General features: G+C 46.9%; 1 protein-coding gene across 1 annotated transcript; it reads right to left on the bottom strand.

The window, feature by feature from the left end:
* Positions 1–880: 880 nt before the first annotated feature.
* On the bottom strand, positions 881–23586 carry DUXA (double homeobox A; the record flags this gene model as incomplete). Its single annotated transcript, XM_082711124.1, is given in 6 exon segments — positions 881–1015; positions 16643–16753; positions 16757–16822; positions 21958–22103; positions 22750–22858; positions 23443–23586. Coding segments are annotated over 6 exon segments (711 nt in total).
* Positions 23587–24190: the final 604 nt, after the last annotated feature.

The raw sequence follows: 24190 nt of genomic DNA, 5'->3' as shown, positions 1-24190 counted from the left end.
TTTAAGATTTTATTTATTTGAGGGGCGCCTGGGTGGCTCAGCGGGTTAAGCCGCTGCCTTCGGCTCAGGTCATGATCTCAGGGCTCTCTGCTCAGCAGGGAACATGTTTCCCTATATCTCTCTGCCTGCCTTTCCATCTCTCTGTCAAATAAATAAATAAAATCTTTAAAATAAAAAAATATATATTTTATTTATTTGAGAGAGAGTGAGCATGAGAGGGAGAAGTTCAGAGGGAGAAACAGACTCTCCACAGAGCTGGGAGCCCAATGTGGGACTCAATCCCGGGACTCCAGGACCATGACCTGAGCTGAAGGCAGTTGCTTAACCAACTGAGCCACCCAGGTGCCCCACGAATCAACTTTTAAAAATCATTTTGGAGGGCGCCTGGGTGGCTCAGTGGGTTAAGCTGCTGCCTTCAACTCAGGTCATGATCTCAGGGTCCTGGGATCGAGTCCCGCATCGGGCTCTCTGCTCAGCAGGGAGCCTGCTTCCTTCTCTCTCTCTCTGCCTGCCTCTCAGTGTACTTGTAATTTCTCTCTGTCAAATAAATAAATAAAATCTTTAAAAAAAAATCATTTTGGATACGGACACATACAGGCCCTGAAGAAAATGGAGCAGGTGACATTTTAAAGAGTGAGCAGGACCTGGAAGGTTCTGCTTCCTTAGTCTCAGGGACCCCAGACCCCTGCATCCGGGCGCCCTGAGGCCTGAGCTTTCTGGGCCCCACTGTGAGAAACAGGCTCTGAAGAACCAGATCTGGCCGGCATTTATAGGATGACTGGCTTCATGCTCATGCCAACCCTATGATCCAGGAGTGGCTGCGATCCGTGTTCTAGAAGAGGAGCCTGGGGCTTGGACAGGAAAGGTCCCTTGCCAAGTCTCAATATCCTTGGTCGTGCAGCTGGGCTGACTCCCACACGCCATCTGACTGCACAGTCTGTGGGAGCTCGGGCAGGTCTCTGGGCGCCGGTCCCTCCTCCAGCACCCCCATCCCTTCACCTCCAGCCTGGATTCCCTGTGACAGGAAGAGGAAAGAGGTGTACTCACGGCTAGGCTGTCATCATCTGGAGGTTTCTTCCTCACGGTCTGGAGGCCGGGAGTCGGAAATCATGTCACTGACAGATTTGGGGTCTGGTTCAAAGACAGCACCTTCCCTGTGTCCTCATGTGGGGAAAGGGGTATCCTAGGATCCCTTGAATGACGGCCCTGGTCCCAGCATGAGGGCCCCACCTCTCAAAGGCTCACCGCCTCGTGCCATGGCCTGTGGCTTAGATCTCAACAAGTGACTCTGGGGGCATAAAGACTCACTGTCCCCTGCAGACCCCAGACCAGTGTGGCTGGCAAAGGAAAGGCTGAGCCTGGACTTGAACTGCCCCTGGCCCCAAAAAGCCTATCAGGTATGTTCTGGCCCCAATTAAAATGGGAACTTAAGAGTCCTCACACCAGGATCAGAAAATGCAATGGCGTTGCGGTCTTCTTCAGACACCTACAGAAATCCCACGTTCCAGTCAGCCCTGCTGAAAGTACGAGGGCCTTAAAATATCGCTTATATGACTGAAAATCAAGTATATGATGGGATATTACTCAAGCACGAGAAAAAAAGAAATCCTGCCACTGGTGGCAATGTGGTTGGACCTGAGGGCATCCTGCTGAGGTAAGCGGGACAGAGAGAGACTAATCCAGCCTCGTCTCACTTACGCGGAACCTTTGAAAGAGACAAAGTAGGAGCGAGAGTCCGACTCACAGAAGCAGAGCCCAAGGGTGGTTAGCAGGGCCCGCAGGGGAACACGGGCTGCCGGTCACGGTCACGGGTAAGAGCCTCCGGTGAGGAGGCGGGGGAGTTTGGGGAGCTAATGCGCAGCGCGGTGACACTGGGCAGGAAAGCTGCTTCTGCCTTTCAGGCTGCTTCCAGCTGCTTCCAGGATCAAACTGACAGGAGCCAGATGGACAGGAGGGAAACATCCGGTGTTGAGTCCTGTGCTCACGCAGGAGGCCCAGTCACAAAACTGCCATGCGAAGAGATGACCGCGACGAGGGGTTTTTATGCCTTTTAGACAAAGTGACAGTGAGCAAACGTGCGGTGGGGAGCTTTGATTAGTGAAGAATTCAAAACAGAACTTGGGCCGGGGGAGTTAGTTAGTGACAAGTGGTGGCGGTTTCTGCAGACTTCTGGCTCTGAAGCTTCTAACCCAGCCAATGAGAACGTCTCTCCGACTGTACAGGCAGGGCCCTTCTTGCAGTGGGACTTAGTTCCTGTTTTCTGGAGACAGGGGCTTTAGGTTACGTGCGGAGGTTTTTGTTTTTTGTGTTTCGCACTGGCTGTTTCTTAAGAAATTTTTTTTTAAAGATTCTATTCATTTGACAGAGAGATAGCACAAGCAGGGGGAGCAGCAGGCAGAGGGAGAGGGAGAAGCTGGCGCCCTTCCGAGCAGGGAGCCTGATGTGGGACTTGATCCCAGGACCCCGGGACCATGACCTGAGCTAAAGGCAGCCACTTAACTGACTGAGCCACCTGAGCTCCCCAAGAAACTTTAAATTTAAAATAATCAATATGCTAAAATGGCCCTTTCAGAGGCAGCCTGCCCTTGGCCCCTGTAATTACTGTGGTTAACAATACTGTATTGTGTACTAGAAATTGCTGAGAGGAGACATGACACACGGCACACACACGCACACAGAGTCACTCAAATAAAACCACCATTTTTTTTTAAGATTTTATTTATTTATTTGACAGACAGAGATCACAAGTAGGCAGAGAGAGAGGGGGAAGCAGGCTCACTGCTGAGCAGAGAGCCCGATGTGGGGCTCTATCCTATGAGACCATGACCTGAGCCAAAGGCAGAGGCTTAATCCACCAAGCCACCCAGGCACCCAAAACCACCAGTTTTAAAAACAAAATAAATATTCGTGAAGGAAATGGTAACTGTTTGTGTGGGGTGATTCTCAGAAACGGTTCACATAAACGTGACAGAGTGTGATAGACGCGTTGGCATTTTTGCGGGCGTGCACAGACGGGGTGTGAGATGCCTCAGCATCGTGTAGACAAGGTCGAATTGGCACCGGCCCTACCCTGCTCTTCTGTATCTTTCTTCAATTTATTTTTCTTTTTCCAATTTTCTCTTTATTTTCCCTTATTTTCTCTTTCCCTTCCACAAACGCTCCTCAGCCCAAGGGGAAAGGACAAAACCCAGGAACTTTCTTTTGCTTCCTTCTTATCTTCTCTGTCTCTCTGCCCCCTTCTCTCTCTGCAGCAGAAAGTTCCAGAAGGAGAGGAGTGCAGCGGGCTGAGGGATATGTGAGGGCTTCGTGCTTGGGCGGGGAGCACAAGGCTGGCTCTGGGGTCTCTGGACCCCTCTCCAGCTGCAGAAACACCCGGAGCCTCAAGGGAAAACATTTCTAGTATCACCATTTTAGGAGTGAAGGAAACTTTCTCCAAAGACCTCTCGGCGGACACCATCTCACATCCCATCGCCCAGATCTGGGTCACCTAACCGGCCCTAACGCAATCACCAGCAAGGAGAACAGGACCTGCCGGAGTGAATCAGACCCACCGAGTTCACTCTTGTAGCTCGGGATGGGGTCACTCTTCCATGACTCAAGTGCTTGCCCCGGGTTTGCACACACCTCATTCCCTTTCATTACTCAGGCCTCCGCACAAACGCCACCTCCTCAGAGGAGCCTTCCAGGAATACCCCACATAGAGTGACCTTGCCCAGGCACCCCTCTTTTCTGTTCTCCCAGCATTTATCACGATCTTAAATCGTCCTGCTCATGGATGTTTTCCACCAGGTAGACACCATCATTCTTGGCATTTTATGGGCAAGGAAAGCAAAGGCATGTTCTTTGGTCCCTTTAAGAGTCAACATGGAGTCTGCACGGATGTGGGTGTTACCACTTTGGCTTTGCCCCACCATTTACCTGTGTTCCCCTAAATTGTGGATATGGGGTGCCCTTGATTTTTTTTTAATGATAAATCTGAAAATTACTATAATTTGGGGCACCTGGTAGGTTCAGTCGGTGGAGCATGTGGCTCAATCTCAGGGCTCTAAGTTTGAGCCCCAGGTTGGGTGTAGAGATGAGTTAAAAAATATGATAGTAGGAGCACCTGGGAGGCTCAGTCGGTGAAGCCTCTGCCTTCGGCTCAGGTCATGATCTCAGGGTCCTGGGATCGAGCCCCACATCGTGCTCTCAGCTCAGCCGGAGCCTGCTTCTCCCTCTCCCACTGCTCTTCCCCCCTCGTGTTCTCTCTTGCTCATTCACTCTCTCTCTCAAATAAATCAATTATCTTTTTAAAAAATATCAATAAACTTAGAAAAATTACTCTGATGCCCCTAAAGAGCCAGGCAGCTGTGCCAAGTGTTCCTAGGTGGAACCCATATCCTTGGACTTGGCCAGGACCGCTTTAGCACTGGCTAGTGCCCTACCCGTGAAATACCGGGAATATCTTCCGTGCCTGTCAGAGTCGGGGGCAAGCAAGGGTCTCACGGACAAGGAGCTGGCAGAGGCAGGGCAGGAGCGCGGGCAGTAGGGGAAATTCGGTACTGGTCTGTGGGGCTTCTCAACCTCTGCACTACTGACAGGTGAAGCTTGATAATTCCTTGCTCTAGTAGGATGTTCTGTGTCCCAGCCTCTACCCACCTCTGTCCCCTTCCCCCAGGCCAGCTATGACAACCAAAATGTCTCCAGGCATCCCCAAGGGTCCACTGGGAGGCAGAATCACCTCTGATTGGGGCGCCTGGGTGGCTCAGTCGGTGAAGCCTCTGCCCTCAGCTCAGGTCATGATCCCGGGGTCTCAGGATCCAGTCCCACATCACGTTCCCTGCTCAGTGGGGAGCCTGCTTCTCCCTCTCCCCCTGTCTCTCTCCCAGTTTATGCTCTCTGTCTCTCAATTGCTAAAAAAAATAAAAATCTTTAAAAAAGAACCACCTCGGGGCACCTGGGTGGCTCAGTGGGTTAAAGCCTCTGTCTTCGGCTCAGGTCATGATCCCAGGGTCCTGGGATCGAGCCCCGCGTCGGGCTGTCTGCTCTGCGGAGAGCCTGCTTCCTCCTCTCTCTCTCTCTGCCTGCCTCTCTGCCTACTTGTGATCTCTGTCTGTCAAATAAATAAATAAAATCTTAAAAAAAAAAAAAAAAAAAGAACCACCTCTACTTCAGAACCACTGCTCTAAATGGTTGAACTCAGACTTGAGCCCGCCTCAGAACCCCATGAGGGTGGGAGGCAGGGACTTGGCAGGGGCTTGGGTAAACAGTGCTGGGCCCCTGCCTAGAGTTTCTGATCTGGGGGGTCTGGAAAACTTACCTGGAGGATTCTCTGCTCTCAATAGTCAAGATTTCTGTCTTTTGTTGCTGTTGTTTTTCTTCTTCCTCTTTTTTTGAATAAAGATTTATTTCCTGTTGCAGGGAGATGCGAAAGCCATCAACATACGGGGGTGAGCTAAGAGCCCACCGGGACGTGTGCATCATGCTAAGGTATGTGCAGCCCAAGAGGAAGCGATGATCTTGCGCTCCTGGGGACAAAGGCTCCCGTGTGCTTGGGGACAAAGGCTCCCATGTGCTCGGTGTCACCCTGCCTTGCACCTGGGAGCCTGACCCTGCAGACTTCCGTGGCAGTTGCCACATGCAACCACTAGATGGTGGCAGAGGCCAAGTCATTAAGTGGCCCGTCTCCTGGAGAAGCCAGCCATGGGCAAGGGGTGGCCTTTGAAGGCTTTCTTCCCTGCTTAACACAGGAATCCCCACCCTTTAGACACTCTGGTGCTGCCATTATGGAGTTTTCTAGATTATCCGACTCTGCCTAACAGTTTTCCATTAAATGGCTCGATTTATTTATTGATTTTTATTTTTTTAGGGACAGTGAGCAGGAACGCAGGGAAGTAGTGGTGAGGGGCAGATAGAGGGAGAGAGAGAATCTCAGATAGAGGCTCCCTGCCCAGCAATGACCCCAAGCTGGGCTGCATCTCACAACCCTAAGAACATGATCTGAGCTGGAACCAAGAGTCCGAATTCGGCTTAACTGACTGCAGCGCCCAGTACCCCCCTACCCTCATGTACCTATTTTTAAAGATTTTATTTTTGAGTAATCTCTACACCCAAAGCTGTTTGCCCCACTGAGTGAGTGAGCCAGGCCCCTCTTTAAACAGCTTTGAATGTTTTTGCAAACATAGGCCTTTCAAAAGCAAGCAGGGCCGTGCTGGGTGGAGAACTGACCACTGCTGTGAGTACATGAGGTTCCCAGAAGGAGCCGTTTCCCTTCAGGCCTGTCCTTAAAAGGCAAGTGGGTAATTATTAGACATTTTAATAATGTATTGACACCAGCTGCGCTTTCTTTTTGAAGCACTTAGTTGGACTTAAGAGCACTCTGCAGCATGTCCGGCATGTTCGTGTATATATATGGCCTTAAAGTGACCGCTCACATTGGGAAAGTGAGCTCGGTCCTGCGCACGTGGAATAGCTGGCGATGAAGACGCAGCAAGCGGCGCCATCCGGGACAAGCAGGTTCCCGAGACTGCTCCAGGCAGTCGATTTCAGATATTTTTAAAAGATTTTATTTACTCATTTGACAGACAGAGATCCCAAGTAGGCAGAGAGGCAGGTAGAGAGAGAGAGGGAAGCAGGCTCCCTGCTGAGCAGATAGCCCAAAGCAGGGCTCGATCCCAGAACCCTGAGATCATGACCTGAGCTGAAGGCAGGGGCTTAACCCACTAAGCCACCCAGGCACCCCAGGGATCTATTTCTGAATGGGAGGGGAGTGAGGTGTGGCTAACCAACCGCCCCTAGTGACCCAACAGAATCCACTTCAAAGGTCCATGCAAGAGATTATTGAAACTTGGCAATGGGAAGCCAGGGGAGGTGCTTTGAGGGAGGAGAAACAGGACTTTCTGGCAGTCGGAAAGTAGGCAGTGTGAGAAAAGTCAAGGTTTAAGGCTGGACCACCATATCCCTGGCTTGGGGATGATGGAGGATGTGGGACTCTGCGCATTTTCCCCACACACAGGGTAGGCACCAGGAGTGTTATATGGTATCAGAACTAATATTCCGCTCTTTTAGTGCTCTGGAACGTCACTATTAACTATATGTTTCTGAAATATTTTTTAAAATTTACCCAAGAACTCTGCTCAGCCTTTCCTAGAAAATCACTCATCTGAGATTTTCAAATGATCATCTACTATCTTTCTACCCTGGAAACCTGATCTGTGTATGTGTCTACTTCTAAATCATTCAAGACTCTGAAAACGTGTGCGTTCTGTCCTTTTTTTTCCCAGCTAGGTCTGCCAACCACGGGACTATTTACAAACTTCAGGCTCTGATATTTGCATATCAATGCCTCTTCTGTTCTGGCTTCTGATTCCTTGTTGACTGCTTTTGTCCTTACTGAGGTTGGTCTTATATCAGCTTCTTAGATTTTCTGATTTTTTTTACAATGTTACTGATACAAAGTTGACCTACAATAGACAAGAGGTACTTAAAATGAACAATCTGATGCTTTCTGATAAATGTATACCTTCAAAACCATCACCGCAGTCAAGACAGGAAACCTATCCATCACCCCCAAAAGTTTTATATGCACCTTTCTTTTTTTTTTTTAATTTTATTTATTTAGTTGACAGACAAGAGATTACAAGCGGGCAGAGAGGCAGGCAGAGAGAGGGGAGGAAGCAGGCTCCCCGCTGAGCAGAGAGCCCGATGCAGGGCTCGATCCCAGGACTCTGAGATCATAACCTGAGCCGAAGGCAGCAGCTTAACCCACTGAGCCACCCAGGCGCCCCTAGGTATGCATCTTTCTAATCCCCCCACATGCGCTCCAGCAGCCCCCTCCCCAGAACACCACTGATCTGCTTTCAGTCACTATAGACTCACTTACATTTTCCAAACTATTATAGAAGTGCAGTTATATGATACACATTTTCGTGTCTGGCTGCTTTTTTGTATTGTAATGATTTTGAGGCTCCTTCATGTTCCTGTGAGTAAGAGTGGTTCACTCCTTTTCCCCCCGCCAAGTAGTATTCATTGATGGCTATACCACAATTTATGCATTCATCCACCAGTTAATTTTAGTATATGTGCTGCCGAAGCGTGCACATCCACCAGTTAATTGACGTTGAGTTTGTTTCCAGTTTCTAGCAGTTGTCCTGAGTCTGGCGGCAGGGGGCAAATGTGGATGCAGTGACATTTCTGTAAGATCCAAGGGAGAGAAAATGGTAGTTCCAACCAGGATAACAGTGTTGAGAAAATTCTAGATATTTTGAAAATGGAGCCACTGGATTTCTGACCATTCAAAGACAATAGGAGATTGCATGAGATTTCCATTAGAAATCCCCCTCCCATTTCAACCCATGTTGTCTGGGTAGAACTGACCCTACACTCAACTCTAAGAATGTTCCAGAGCCTAACTAGTCAGTGAACCCCACCTCCAACTCAACCACACGAATGGTCCTGAGGTTGGTACATATCTCAGGCACAGCCAGTGAGCACACAGGAGGCATTTGCTAGGGTTTCTGGAAAAAAGATGATTGCTCTCTTGTCCCCAAAATGACTTGGTGTGATATGATGTGTTCCTGCCCAGAATACAGAGGCTGGGGCTACCAGGAGACCCTGAGGTAGAAACTGAGGATCAAGTCAACACAGTGGAAGTAGCATGAATAGAGAAAGAGAAACTAGATTACTGTCAACATTGTTTAAGCTGCTGGATAGAGCCTCACCCAATTCCCACATATCAGCCCTTCCTCTGGCCATCCCTATCACGTACATCCAGGAATCCCGGATGTTTTGTTTTTTTTTTTTAAGATTTTATTTATTTATTTGACAGAGAGAGATTACAAGTAGGCAGAGAGAGAGAGAGGAGGAAGCAGGCTCCCTGCCGAGCAGAGAGCCCGATGCAGGACTCGATCCCAGGACCCTGAGATCATGACCTGAGCCGAAGGCAGCAGCTTAACCCACTGAGCCACCCAGGCGCCCGAATCCCAGATGTTTTTAAAGCCTATCTGAGATCGCTTTTGAGATAGTGAATGGAGGAGTTGGTGCTCTGGATGAAACGTGCATCTAAGGTGATAGACCAGAGGGACAGACAGTCTGTTGCTTATGGGAGATGAGAGAGAAGCAGGGATCAGTGACCATGCTCCCAGATACCTGGTTTCACAACCCACTGAAGGAACAAGTAAACAGGAGATGCAGCTTCTGCAGAGGGATAGGGTAAATATTGGGGTGTTGAAATTGAGAGATACTACCCAAATGTACAGAGAGGCATGGCACTGGAACACGTGGAATGATGCACATATGCATGTGATGTGCTCTGTGCCACATCTCCCTGGCTGTTGAGGGTTATTTCAGCTTCAGATCTCTCTCTTCATAGAGAGGAGAGGGCAGAATAGTGCCAAAAGCACTTTTATGTATAATGACATTGGAAATATTTTATTAAGTGTGTGCAAATCTTGTGTTCCCCCAAGGACCGTGTCTATTCTTCTTTTGAGTCTCTCTGTACTGAGCAGTGAGTGGGTGACCCAACAGTGATGGGCATTGGAGGCCGGGCCACTGAAGGATGGCACATCTGGGCTACTAGGAAAATATTTAGGCCTAGTAATCTTGGAAGCTCCAAGATGAAAAGAAAAAAAAATTGATCTGGGAGCCAAGGTGGGATTTGGGGGAAGATTAGGAAAATCCCTGCTTACAGGGAAACCAGTGTGCCCAGAGTCCCACAACCATGCGTCCAGAGCCGCTGGGGTTTGGAATAGATGGGTGCAAATTAGGGACTGGCACCTTCTGGTCAGACAGACCCCTGGATACATGGTTTGGCTGATGGGTGACACTTTTGTGGGAAGAAAAAGGCATCTGTTCCTCAAGGCAGGTGGAGCAGAGAGCAGGGACCATGGCCTGGTGAGCAGACAGCGAGCTGGATTTCAGCTCCTACTTCCACCCTGGGTGGGAGTTTCCATGCAATGCACAAACTGCACAGTTGTACACAGTGGCCCGCCGGTGAGCACATGTTTCTTTATGGGTAAGAGCACGGGCTTGGGAGTCCTGTTACCTGGGTTCGAAGCCAAGCTTTGCAGTTTGCTGTGTCCTCAGACAAGTTTACAACCTCCTCGTGCCTCTGTTTTTTTTCTCATCTCTAATATGGGGAGGATACCATGAGGATTCAGTGACCTAACACATGTGAAGTGTTAAAACAGGGCCTAGGCTGCCAGGGGCGCCTGGGTGGCTCAGTGGGTTAAGCCTCTGCCTTCGGCTCAGGTCATGATCTCAGGGTCCTGGGATAGAGCCCCGCACTGGGCTCTCTGCTCAGCAGGGGCCTGCTTCCCCCTCTCCCTCTGCCTGCCTCTCTGCCTACTTGTGATCTCTTCGTCTGTCAAATAAATAAAACCTTAAAAAAAAGAAAAGAAAAGAAAATAACTTTGCTAACTCCAATCCACTCCTGAAAAGTAACCACAATGGCTCATCCTGTAGATACTGTTCTCAACCTGGACACCAGTAATAAAGCGTTTTCCTTAGTGGAACCTGGGGAGCTCAGTTGGTTAAGCATCCAATGCTTTTCCTTTGCATCTTTTTTTTTTTTTTTTTTTAAAGATTGAGCCATCCAGGCACCCTGACTCAGGGGGTTCATAGCAAATGAGGTGGATGAGAAAATTTACATTCATCTTAACCCTGGAGTGTTCAGGACTGATGGGATCCCCGACACACAACCCACTTCTTTTGCATGAACCTCCCAACACTTATTGGCTCGGTTTGTTCTTCAGATCCACATCCTTCTATTTGTTTGTTTGTTTGTTTGTTTGTTTTAAGAGAGAGAACATGTGAGCAGGAGCAGGGGGAAGGACCAGAGGGAGACACAGACTCCCCACTGAGCAGGGAGCCTGATGTGGGGCTCCATCCCGGGACTCTGGGACCATGACCTGAGCTGAAAGCAGATGCTTAACCTTAACTGAATGAGCCACCCTGGGGGCCCCAGATCCATGCCCTTTTAAACCTAAGACTGCCTGGAAACCTTTCAAAGGCTCACGTGTTCTTCTAGAAAGCTTTCTTCTAGAAAGCTGCCCCTCCAGTGCCCAGCACTTCCTTCCTCAATAGCATCCATATCGGACAGTCTCTCCGACCCTTTCTTACCTGGAACTCTGTCTGAAATCTTTTCCTCTAGATCCTCGCGTAGTTTATGCGTTCTCCTACTGTCACTGTTGGCTCAAAACATCACCAATTACCTTGAGGAACCCTTGCCCCCAAACTGCTCAAATTACTTTATCTTCATTTAGTATTTATGCCTTCGCTTCATTTAGTACTTTTTCCAACTTCTGGGTTCACTGTCCACCTGCCATTACTAATATTCATGTCTTCTTTTCAGGTGCCTTAGTGTAATATTTTAGGTTTCTTCATTTGGGTTGTGTACATTCTCTTAAAATTTATCCATCCTTAGTTTGGGTTCTATAACTGAGCCCAAGTCCCTCTGCCTGACAGGCAGCAGAGCCACTCCCTGGTTCGCAGCAAGAAAAGGGTTTATCTAAGAGGCAGCTAGGTGAGGAGACAAGGAGGTGGGAAGTAGAGCTTCAAACCCACCTTCTGGAAGGGGGAGAGAACAAGTTTTTTATAATCACAGGAGTTGGGGCAACATGCATATTGCTGAAAAGGGTAGGGGAGCCTGACTTTTCATGAGTAAAGATGGAGCTTGCATAATGAGCAAACATATATGTAACATATATCCCCTGTTCATTTGGGGGTAAAGAAGTCACCAGAAGGAAGCAAAACCCAGCCCCTGATGTCGGGAGAAAGGGAAACAACTTAGGGCATGTTCCAGGAGCTGGGATAAGCTGGATAGGGTCTGGGCTCATTTTCTTAAGAAATGCAGGGCCTGGGGCACCTGGGTGGCTCTTGGCTAAGCGTCTGCCTTCGGCTCAGGTCATGGTCCCAGGGTCCTGGGATCGAGCCCCGCATCAGGCTCCCGGCTCAGCGGGAGCCTGCTTCTCCCTCTCCCTCTGCCTGCCATTCTACCTACTTGTGGACTCATTTGAGCTCTCTCAAATAAATAAAATCTTTAAAAAAAAAAAAAAAGAAAGAAAGAAAGAAAGAAATGCAGGGCCTTCCTTGTTCACTGGCTGGGGGCTATATTACTTGACCTTGAGTTCTAGGCTTGTGCAGTCACTAGTGGGCTTGTTGGTGGGGTCTGAAAAGACACAGTAACTTATTGGGGGAAACAGTTGCCTAAAAAATAAGATTAACATTCTCTGCTACTTTTAACCTCATTAACCCTAGGGCACTGTTTCAGTTTTGCTGTGATTAAGATAGAGTTTTACATTATACTTTCTAACATACTAATGCCATCAAATAAATAGGTACCAGTGTTTGAAGAGCACATTTATAAAATTGGAAAGATGCTGCCGATAATGTTGAATGAAACAGTTCACAAAATGCTTTCTAGATCTGCACCCTTCAATAGGGTAACCACTACCACATGAACTATACACTTTTTTGCCTTTTTAAAATCTAAATTCAATTAACTTATAATATATTATTAGTTTCAGAGATCGAGTTTAGTGATTCACCAGTTGCATGAAACACCCAGTGCTCATTCCATCAAATGCCCTCGTTAATGCCCATCACCACGTTACGCCATCCCCCCACCTCCCCTCCAGTAACCCTCAGTTTGTTTCCTAGAGTGACTATACACATTTAAATTAAAATAACTTACGGAGCACCTGGGTGGCTCAGTTGGTTAAGCGTCCAACTCTTGGTTTCAGCTCAGGTCCTGATCTCAGTGTCATGAGATCAAGCCCCACATCAGGGCCCCTCCCACTTGTGTTCCCTCTCTCTCAAATAAGTAATGCTTTAAAAAATTAAAATAAATTAAAAATGCAGTTCTTGTCACACTAGCCATATTCGTTCTACTCAGTAATCAGCTGTGGCTTGTGGCTATTAACAGCACTAAGAAAGACTGTTTGCAACAACACAGAGATTTCTGTTGGATAGCTATTGACCTATGAACTTAATTAGAATATGAACTTAATTAAAAATAAAGTATATATGGGGTGCCTGGATGGCTCAGTGGGTTGAGCCCCTGCCTTCGGCTCGAGTCATGATCTCAGGGTCCTGGGACCAAGCCCCGCATTGGGCTCTCTATTCAGCAGGGAGCCTGCTTCCCCCTCTTTCTCTGCCTGCCTCTCTGCCTACTTGTGATCTCTTTCTGTCAAATAAAAAAATAAAAATCTTTTTTTTTAATTTTTATTTATTTATTTGCCAGAGACAGAGGGAGAGAGAGCGAGAGAGCACAGGCAGACAAAGAGGCAGGCAGAGGCAGAGGGAGAAGCAGGCTCCCTTGCCGAGCAAGGAGCCCGATGTGGGACTCGATCCCAGGACCCTGGGATCATGACCTGAGCCGAAGGCAGCTGCTCAACCAACTGAGCCACCCAGGCGTCCCTAAAAATCTTTTTAAAAAAATAAATAAATAAGGTATATATGTCACAGATATCTTCGTGGGGGGGGGGGCACACATCAATTAAAGGTTCTCCATCTATTACATAACAGATTTATTTAACTTTTAATTTTTAGAGAATGCAACTTTATTGACTGGGTATGAAATTTCAGAATATTTGAAATTATCACACTCCTTTTAGAAATCCCTATTTGACCAGATACTTTACTTTTTAAAATATCTGCTTTAGGGGCACTGGGCTAGCTCCGTCAGTAGAGATGTGACTCTTGATCTTGGGGTCATGAGTTCGAGGTCACAATGGGAGTAGAGCCTAGTTCAAAAAAAATATTTTAAAATTATTATTTAATATTATTATTAAATATTTTAAGATATCTGCTTCATAATATCTGTTTACTTTAAAAAATTCTTCATCATATGGTCCAAAAATTCACTTCTGGGTGTATATCTAACCCAAAGAATTAAAAACAGAGATTGAAACAGATATTTGTACCCCCTGTGTTTATAGAATCATTATTCACAATAGCCCAAAGATGAATGCTACCTACATGTCCATCCATGAATAAATGGATAAACCCAAGGTGGTGAATGCACATGATGGAGATGGAGTATCATTCAGCCTTAGAGAGGGAGACAAATTTGACACAAGCCATGAGACAGATAAACCTTGAGGACATAATGCTATGTGAAAGTCAGACACAGGGCCAAGGAGGGTGCCTGGGTGGCTCTGTCGTTAAGCTACTGCCTCCAGCTCAGGTCATGACCCCAGGGTCCTGGGATCGAGTCCCATATCAGGCTTCCCTGCTCTATGGGGAACCTGCTTCTCCTTTTTCCTCTGCCTGCTGCTCCCCCTGCTTGTGCTCTCTCTCTGTCAAACAAATAAATAAAATCTTTTAAAAAATAAAATAAAACAGCCAAATTATGGAAGCATTCCAAGTGTCCATCCATAGATGAATGGATAAATTACATATGCATATATATGATGGAATATTATATATAAAGAATATATATAATGGAATATATATAATATAAATAAAAATAAAGACTATATATATATATATATATATATATATATATATAATGGGATATTACTCAGCCATAAAAAAGAATGACATCTTGCCATTTGCAACAACATGGATGGATGCAGAGACTAACATGCTAATGAAATTAATCAGAGGGAGTGCAGCTGGCTCAGGCAGTGGAGCATACAACTCCTGATCTTGGCGTTGAGAGTTTGAGCCCCACATTGGGGATAGAGATTACTAAAAAACAAAAATTAAAATAAATAAAGACTTTTTAAATAGATGAGACACCTGGGTGGCTCAGTCAGTTAAGCATCCAACTTGGTTTCAACTTAAGTCATGATCTCTGGGGTGGTGGCACTGAGCCCTGTGTCAGGCTCTGAGCTCAGTAGGGAGTCTGCTTGAAAGAGTCTCTTCCTCTGCCCCTCCTGCCACTCAAGTGCCTCTCCCTTGCTCTCAGTAAATAAATCTTCTAAAAAACTTTTTTAAAAAGACACATGTTAAAATACAGTATACTAGTCAGGGAAAGACAAACACTATATGATTTCACTCAGATGTGGAATTTAAGAAACAAAACAAATGAACAAAGGAAAAAAGAGAAACAAAAAACCAGACTCAATTATAGAGAACAGACCTGCGGTTACCAGAGGGAGGTAAGGGGGAGTGGGGAATAAAGGTGAAGGGGACTGTGAGTACACTTACCGTGATGAGCACTGAATAATGTAGAGAATTTTTGAATCCCTCCCTATACAGTACAGCTGACACTAATATAACACCGTATGTTAACTATCCTGGAATTAAGATTAAAAAATAATAAATCATTGGGGCGCCTGGGTGGCTCAGTGGGTTGAGCCGCTGCCTTCGGCTCAGGTCATGATCTCAGGGTCCTGGGATCGAGTCCTCTGCTCAGCAGGGAGCCCGCTTCCCTCTCTCTCTCTCTCTCTCTCTCTGCCTGCCTCTCCATCTGCTTGTGATTTCTCTCTGTCAAATAAATAAATAAAATCTTTAAAAAAAAAAAAATAATAATAATAAATCATTGGCTATTGACAAATGGTTCAATCTCCAGACCCTCTCCCTTTCCTGGAGGTCAGGGAGGAAGACCAGAAAGTGCCAATTCTCTGATTTCTCTCATCACTGGAAAGTCCAAAGATTTTAGAAACTGTGCTAGAAATGGGGATAAAGACCAATAAATGTTTCTTACTAAAAAGCACAATTACTGTGATGGCTGGAAAAATGCTCTACTGGTATGTTTATTTTCCTTGTTCTCCAGATCTGCTGGACTCTGGATCTACGATCAAATCAGTCAGTAGGTTTGTGTGGTGCCTGTATCTGTCTCTGCTCCCTGAAGCTCTGCTTATCATCTCCAACAGGCTCAACTTCTGGAAAAGCTGAAAGTATGCTTAGAAGAGAGATTTAGATCCCAGGGTGAAGACATAAAATATACTGAAAGTCTCGCTCTGGAGAAATAAGACAGTTGAGAGTGAGACTGGTGCCATTTTGTGTAGTTTCTATGCCCAATGGGCAAAGATAAGAAAGAGAAATGGGGGCGCCTGGGTGGCTCAGTGGGTTAAGCCGCTGCCTTTGGCTCAGGTCATGATCTCAGGGACCTGGGATTGAGTCCCGCATTGGGCTCTCTGCTCAGCAGGGAGCCTGCTTCCTCCTCTCTCTCTCTGCCTGCCTCTCTGCCTACTTGTAATCTCTGTCTGTCAAATAAAATAAATAAAATCTTTAAAAAAGAGAGAGAGAAATGGAAGAAGCCAGTTTGTATATTCAAACGTGAAAGTAAACTCACTCCCACCTTCCTAGTCCAATGTGGAACTTACTACCCCCTGGGAAAGCCACACACTAGGCGGCCCCTGGCAGAACACACCTAAAGACTGATTCTTCTATTAAGTCAACCATATCTTCCACAAAAATTTACTGATTGCTTACTATGTACCAGGCCCTGGGAAGACAACAGTGAACAAAATTCCCATTCTCCTGGGGTTTCTGCATTCCAGCTGGAAAAGTGCCCAGTGGAATTCCTTGGGGGGAACCATAACTTGGGGAGAGCCTTCAGACACTATAACCAATCCCCTTACTGCATGGAACCTGATAAGGCATCTGAGTAGGTTTGTCTTCTAGCTTTATCCTTCTAACCTATCCTTCTTCCAGGTTTATCCTTCTTTTGAGTAAGAATATCTTCTAGTTCCCAAGAGATAGTTGGGTTTGCCTCCACCATGTGGGACGACTGGACACTCAGGAGGCTCGGCTTGTGAGCGACAGCGGGATTACCTTGAATGCTCTCATCCCAGAGATCCTGTTGCTGGTCTTGTCTCTGTTCTCAGTCTTGATCATGAGGTTCTCTTTTTCTCTGGACATGGAATCTGGATCTCCGATTTTGAAACCAAATCTAAATGGGTAAAACACTGAGAATTAATTAAAGCAAGTGACGTCTGGGAGTTTTGCCATTGCTTTTGTCATAAGGCAGAAGGAAGAGTGGGTTTGTTTTAGGCTTAATTTCAAAATCACTGTCATTCCATATGATATCTAGGAAAGTCTATTGGGTCTGGAGATAAAGCCCAAAATTCTGAACCTCACACATAGTACTTGCATGATGGGTTTTATACCCTCTTCCATGACCCAGGATATTTTCTTTTTTTAAAAGATTTTATTTATTTATTTGAGAGAGAGAGATCACAAGTAGGCAGAGAGGCAGGCGGGGGTGGGGGGAAGCAGGCTCCCTGTTGAGCAGAGAGCCCGATGTGGGGCTCGATCCCAGGACCCTGAGACCATGACCTGAGCCGAAGGCAGAGGCTTAACCCACTGAGCCACCCAGGTGCCCCTAGGGAAATATTTTCTATTCCACAGTAATACATAATGGATTGCTACTCCCAGCCTCTGCCCATAAATTACACTACAGGTAATTTAGACACATTAGACACAGACATTAAATATATGTATACATTTTATAATAACATAACTTTAGAAAAACACGTGCTTTTATATATTACACACACACACATGCCTGTCCCACAGCTGCTACTTTTGGTTTTCACAGAGGTTGCAAGCAGAATAAAGCACAGATCTGGAGTCCAAAAACCAGGCTTTGGAAAAGTCACATAATATCCTGGAAACTTTCACGTCCTTCCTGACGGTCTAGGCCACCCTGCAGATGAATGCTGGTCTCAGAAGCCCACACATGCATAGCCCTGTACGTGGCGTCCACACCCAAATCCTAACCCTCTTTCTCCGTCTGCCATGCTTGTGATGGCCACAAGAATTAGTCCCCTGTTGACGAAGCCATTCAGATAAGTTCTCATTTTTTCTGCACCTACCCATATCTTGATCTTAAGGAAAAATGTATTCAGCTTTGAATTCTGAGGAGAAAAATAGCCCAAAGAATATTGGAATGACCTTATTAGGACATGATTCACTTCATCTTCTACTGCTGACTTCTGTTTTCTTCTCTCTCCGCTCATGCTCTTTCAGAATCCCGCCAAACCAATTACTCAAAAGTCAGTCTTCCATTTCCATTGGGCTTCTCTGTAAAATCTCCAGCCTTCACTGGGACGCATCCTCTCCTCCCCAGAGCTTGGGAGCCTTGTGGAAGCTGCCTCCTAACTATCCGTTCTGGGTAACCCAGGCGGACACCTCCCACCTTGTGGGACTCCTTATATTCTTCTAGAACCCCATCCTCCTGCTGGATAACACCCGTATCAGCCATCCAAGCCAAACACGCCGTATCTTCCAGGTTGGTTCATCTCTTTCCCTCTCCGTGCCATCCCTGTCCCCCACACCCTGTCCGTGCCCTGTGTTAGTCTGTGTCCATGCCGTCCCTTAACCCCTTTCCATGCCTCAGCCTCCTTGACTTTTCCCTGATTGTCCAACCTATTTCCAGTCTCTGTAGCAGAGTCCATTCTTCACTCTGGAGGAAGAGAAGCTATTTCAAGGTTTAACTGTAGCATGCTTTCTCCTCCTCTGCCTTAATTCCTCAAGCACGTCCCTCCCACCCAAAGGATGAAATATAAACCCTTCCAGTGAACACTTTCCAAGTGTGTAATCCACTTCAAGACCTCTGAGCATGCCTGAGCATACAGGGATTAATCAGAGATGGGCCCCATCTCCCGGCTCACAGGCTAACGAATGATGTCACATTTGGGTTTTGTGTCCACAGTCTTAACTGGCTACAAGTAGCTGGTCCACACTTGGAGCTCCCACAAGTATCTTTGACATGCTAGTTCACCAGCCCGTAGACAGATCTGCGATTCTCTGGAAGCTGCAGGACTGCTCTTCGGAATCTGGTCTCCCGCCAGTGCTGCCCTTCCTAACCCCCTCTATCTGGGTCTTCCCCTGGGGAGTTTCCCGACTGTCAAGCCTCAGATCAAGTTTTCCTCTGTGAAACGATCTCTGCCAGACGCATCTGATTCCCTATTGGTACCAAACTCATTTGTTCACTCGTGTTTATCTAGAAGGTGAATTTGTGTGATTTTATCGCACCATCGAAACTGCGGTTCATTTGCCCATCTCCCTTACTATTTTCCAAGCTTCTGTTTTCATGAATGCCTCACCAGGTAAGCCTGCTCCTTGCACACCGCAGATGCTTGTACAAGTGCAGCATGAAAGACACAGAAGGGGGGAGGAAGAGAGCAGAGAGGATGGCACATCAGTCCTCCTCCTGTCATTTGGTTCCTGGTTACTGCAAGGAGCACTGGTGTGGAAATACACACGCAGTACACTACTCTGGAAGAATCACACTCCGTTGGAACCCTGCATTGCTGGGACCCCCAGGTGGCTCAGCTGGTAAAGCGTCTGTCCTCAGCTCAGATCATGATCCCGGGGTCTTGGGATCAAGCCCCGCGTCAGGCTCCTCTGTCAATGGGGATCCTACCTCTTCCCCTACCTGCTGATGCCCTTGCTTGTGCTCCTTCTCTCTAACAAATAAATAAAATCTTCTTTTTTAGTAAAAGGATCCTACATTTTTGAACTAAATGTTAAATCTCTAAAGTAGACAAAATACTTCCAACCTCATGGGATAATTAGAAAGGTTGAGAAATATGGCAGATCTAAAGAGTTTAGCCAAATGTCTGGCTTGAATTCAAGGTAAAGTAACATTCCTTCCTTCCTTCATTCATTCAATGAATTCTTATCATCATGTGCCAGGCACTGTTCAGAAAACAAATAGGAAACCATCCAACGTGCCCCTTCCTCACCGCCCTCCAAATCCCACTTTGGCCAGTGCCGCAACCATGACGCTGAAGCCAAAGAAGCAGAATCAGCAGCAACAGCAGCAGCATCCCTCGATGCCAGAGCAGGAGGGAAGAGACTGGAGATGAGAAGGCCAGGAGTCCCACTGGCCCACGTAACCTCCTGACCAATGGAAAGCCTGATGACCCTAAGTCAGCTCTTCACAGAGGTCCTCCAGAATCAAGGTCTAATGATTCTACCACTGCTGAGTCCCCCACCTCCTCCCTGGGCAAAGGCCCAATTCAGGGAGGCCAAGGCCCCAGGTGTGGTCCAAACAGTTGTGGTCGGTAGAGGGGAGACTGATGCTGAATCTCCTTTTCCCAGACGGGATCACCGGGGTCCCTTCTGGGGAGGCTTTCACAAAGGGCAGAGAAACTCTCGAAGGTTCAAAAGCTGGTCTCTTATCAAGAAGATCTGCCTGACCAAAGATGGACCCCAGGTCACGGGAGACAAATCCAACTTCCCTGTATTGCTGACACTTAGCCAAAAAGGGTCACTGTAGAGGACCTCTGTGCCTTCTACCACACAGGCATCGGCGTCCTCCTCTGGGAGACCGCCTTCCCATCCCGGCTGGGAAGAGCCTGCGGTGGCCTGAAGGCCATATATTTCCCTGTGCCCCTGGGATGGCTACCATGAGGCTGTTCCCCCCACCACCCTCTGTCAGGAACCCCCACCTGTATCTGCCACCTCCCCGATTTGGGGTCCAGAGCTGTCTCTACAGGTGAGGGACTCTGGCTGCTTTTTTCCAGCCCAGCTAGTATCTTTATAATCATTGTGTTAAATTCCTGTTCAGACATCTCACTTCTATCCATGCTGATTAAATCCCTGGCTTCGAGTACTACCTCCTCTTCTTTCTTATGGGATGAATTTCTCCTCATCACTTTATCCAGAAAAGAAGAAACAGAAGAAGCAAAAACAACTCCTACTTTCCAAAAGGTGGTTGTTTTTCTACAAACAAAAGAATTGGAGTATTTGTTTCCTCAGACCTCTGACTGATTTCTCAGGTGCTAAGAATGATTTGGTAACTATATAGTTGTATTTGAGCAGTGAAACAAACTTAGGGTCCCCCTACTCCTTCGTCATCTGGACTCCTCCCCCTGGGCCCAGAGCGGCATCTTCGGTGGTGTGCAGTGTGCACTACTTCTGACTAACCTCCAGACTCCCTTTCAGGACCCCATCTTTGCTCCCTTCATCTGCCTCCTGGGTCCTCATCCCCCTGTCCAACTGGCCACTGAACAGGAAACCTCTTCAGTGCCGTTGCTTCTGCAGCTGTCCCCGGTACTGCCATCAAATCCTGAGAGCCCTGGAGAAGTTTCCCGCCATTCTCTTCTTCTACCTGCTTGTTTCAAGTCCTTTCTATGTGACACGCCAGCGTGGCCAGCTGCTCTGTGGTACCCACCAGGTTATTTGACTTGGACTCAAGTCTGCATGGATGCGGGAGTTTCCCCCTGAAAGGCCACTCTCCTTGCTTTTGCATCTCATAGTTTCCATGTCAGGAGTGTGATCCCCACCACTCTAGTCTGTGATCCCGGTGCTGGTGAAATTGGGCATCGTTGTGTAGCCTTTCACAATGTGGGCGGCATCTTTGTGACTTCCTCATGCTACAGTTAAGATTTTCTGCCAAAACGAGTCAGGCTCTTTGGTGTTCTCTCGATTTTCCACACCTCTCAATGTGGGAGAGTTATGGAAATTTCCAGAAGACTGCCTCCCTGGTCCTCCCCATTCTTCTACTAGTATAGTTTCTTCTAGGTTTGAGGCATTCACTAAAGGCTCTGGCAGACTACCCTATCTCCTCTCCAGCCCACTTTAGTTAGACTATGTCACTAACAGGTCACTAGTCCTTTTGTCTGAATTCTGTGACTCTCCACCCAGCTGGCTTTTGGGTGGAACCTGAACAACACTGTTGCCTTCCTCCAACCTTCTGCTACATCCCTTGCACTGGTTGCTTCCTATGAAAATGGCAATGGACAGGCTCAGTTTTGAACTGGTTCTGAGGAAATGGGTCAAGTATGTGGGCAAGAGGGTAAGAGCCACTGGAGAATGGAGAATGAATTTTTTAAATTTTTTTATTAGTAATAAATGCAGTGAAAAGATGAAAAGAAAAATATTGATTACAACAAAAAACCACCTGAAGGGGGTAAAAGCTGGCTGTGAGTGATCCTGGGCTAGAACCTACCAGATGGAGGGAACAGCTTGTGGAAAGGCCCTGGAGAGGGAATGTGCCTGTCATGTCCACATAGCTCCCCTTCCCATACGTCTCTGTCTCTAGGACATGGAGCAGTTGAATTCTTCATCACTTACCTGGACTCTCGACTCTGGAACGCCAATTTCTTTAGCAAGTTGCTCTCTGGTATTGATCCCAGGATAAGGGTTGTTCGTAAACGCCTGGATGAGGGTGTGTAGTTGTGAGGGAGTATAGCTGGAACGGTGCCGTCTGTCTTCTCTGCCTGGGACGAATGTGAGATCAAGGGTCAAAGAACATTTCAGAGGTCAGTTTACATATTCAGACAAGGAGCCCAAACATGCCCCACTCTGTCTCCCATCTAATTTGAAGCCTGTTGCTTCTCCTTAAGAGGGCTTTGCCCCAGCTTATTACAGGGAGAAAGTTCTAGAAGAGATGCAGTATATGGCTAGGTTGCTGGTTCTTTCCAGTGGAAAGAATGTAAACAGAGGAGAGTCTCAGGTCCATGAACCTGGACACCCAGATGTTTCAGTCAGTTTAAGTTTTGGACTTTGGCTCAGGTCATGATCCTGTAGTCCTGGGCTCAAGCCCCGCCCCATTAGGCTCCGTACTCAGCAGGGAGTCTGCTCCCTCTGGGCCTCACCCCACTCTCATGCTCTCTCTCTTCCTCCCTCTCTCTCTCCTATAAATAAATAAAGTGTGAAAGGAAAAAAAAGATGAAGGTTCGTGATCCATGAAAGGAAAAATTTCCAGGGGCCATGTTGAACCCTGAACCTGAAGACCCGAGCAGGAAGGAGGTCCAGAAAGAGAACATTCTTTCCTGCTAGGAGCAAGAGTTAGCTCCAGCGTAGACAGGCACTTGGGCACCCGAGAGGCCCTGCCAGGGACCAGGACTGGCGCAGACTATTTACTCTGAATCTCCACTTCAGCATGATCTTGGTCTTGGCTTGATTCTAAATCCTCATCAGGTTCTGACTTTTTCTGGGACTTGTGCCTAGCTCTTCGATTCTGAAACCAAATCTTAAGTGAGGAAAACAAAATGAGAGAATTAAGTATGTTTATGTCATCTCAACCCCATCACTACTTTTCTTCAAGGGCGTATATGTGATTCTTACTAGATCAAAGCTCGGGATTATTACTGATACCTGTCAGATCTGCCGAAGTCTTAGGTCAAGGCTTGGCATTTAGCATCTCCACAGTCTGGTCCCAACAGGACTGTAATAATCTTTTAAGTTACTAAGTAGATACTGCAGTTATGTATTTTACAGGTAGTCCAAACATTTCCTCTTGCCTGAAGGAGTACCTGCCCGCCTTCTTCCCACTCCTTCCGCTCTTTCGTCCTCAGTACCCACATTTGTGAAGTCAGACAAAGAGCAACATCCTTGTCAGTTCTGGGTGTCAGTCAGGACGCCTCAGGGCAACCCTCTTAGGTCCCCTCCCTCTTTAGCTCTGTACTGTCACTCAATAAGCTTTGCTTTGTTGCCCCCCACAAAGATACTCCATACAAAGCTCTTCTCAGACTCCTATGTAGCTCTGCTCGATCAGCAGATTCCTTCTCCTCCCTTTCCACTTTTAGTCTTGAAGATATAGAATTTGTGATTTACCTGGACTCTAGACTCATCAGTGTTGACTTCCAAAGCCAGTCTTTGTTTGGTAGCATAACCTGGGTAAGGATTTTGGTCAAATGCCTTAATGAGGATTTTCAGTTGATCTTCTGTGAACCTAGTGCGATTGCGTCTCTGATTCATTGCTACGGTCTCTGTGGAAAGGTCAGGAGAGAGGAAGCATTTCATAGGCCGGCTTATACATTTCAAATTTCAGGCTCTACCTAGACTCTGGTTTACCCTTTTCATTTGGAATCCACCAGAACCCAGTAGGAAAGAACTCTGCCACAATTATGAAGCCTTTAAACACAAGGGTGATTCTTTTTTTTTTTTTTTTGTAGATTTTATGTATTTATTTGAGAGAGACCGAGAGCACAAGCAGGGGGAGCAGCAGGCAGAGGGAGGAGGAGGATCCCCACTGAGCAAGGAGCCTGATGCGGGACTCAACCCCACAACCCTGGGATCATGACCTGAGCTGAAACCAGATGCTCAACGAACTGAGCCCCCCAGGTGCAACCACAGGATGATTTTGAGCTTTGCTAGTTGATCTGAATACCATGACTGGGAAGTTAAAGTCTTCTATTTTCAAAACCCATGGAAAATGGATGTGTTCTCTTCATATAAATTAAGAACAATGAGTCAAGAAGATCACAATTACATTATAATCATGAATACTTGAACCCATAGAAATGAAGGACAAATGAAGTATCATTAAGCCCCTCTCAGTTTTTCTGATTAAAAGTCTGAT

This window comes from Mustela nivalis (assembly GCF_964662115.1).
Source record: "Mustela nivalis genome assembly, chromosome: 18".
Classification (NCBI taxonomy): Eukaryota; Metazoa; Chordata; class Mammalia; order Carnivora; family Mustelidae; genus Mustela; species Mustela nivalis.
This window is presented reverse-complemented; position numbering and strand designations above follow the sequence as displayed.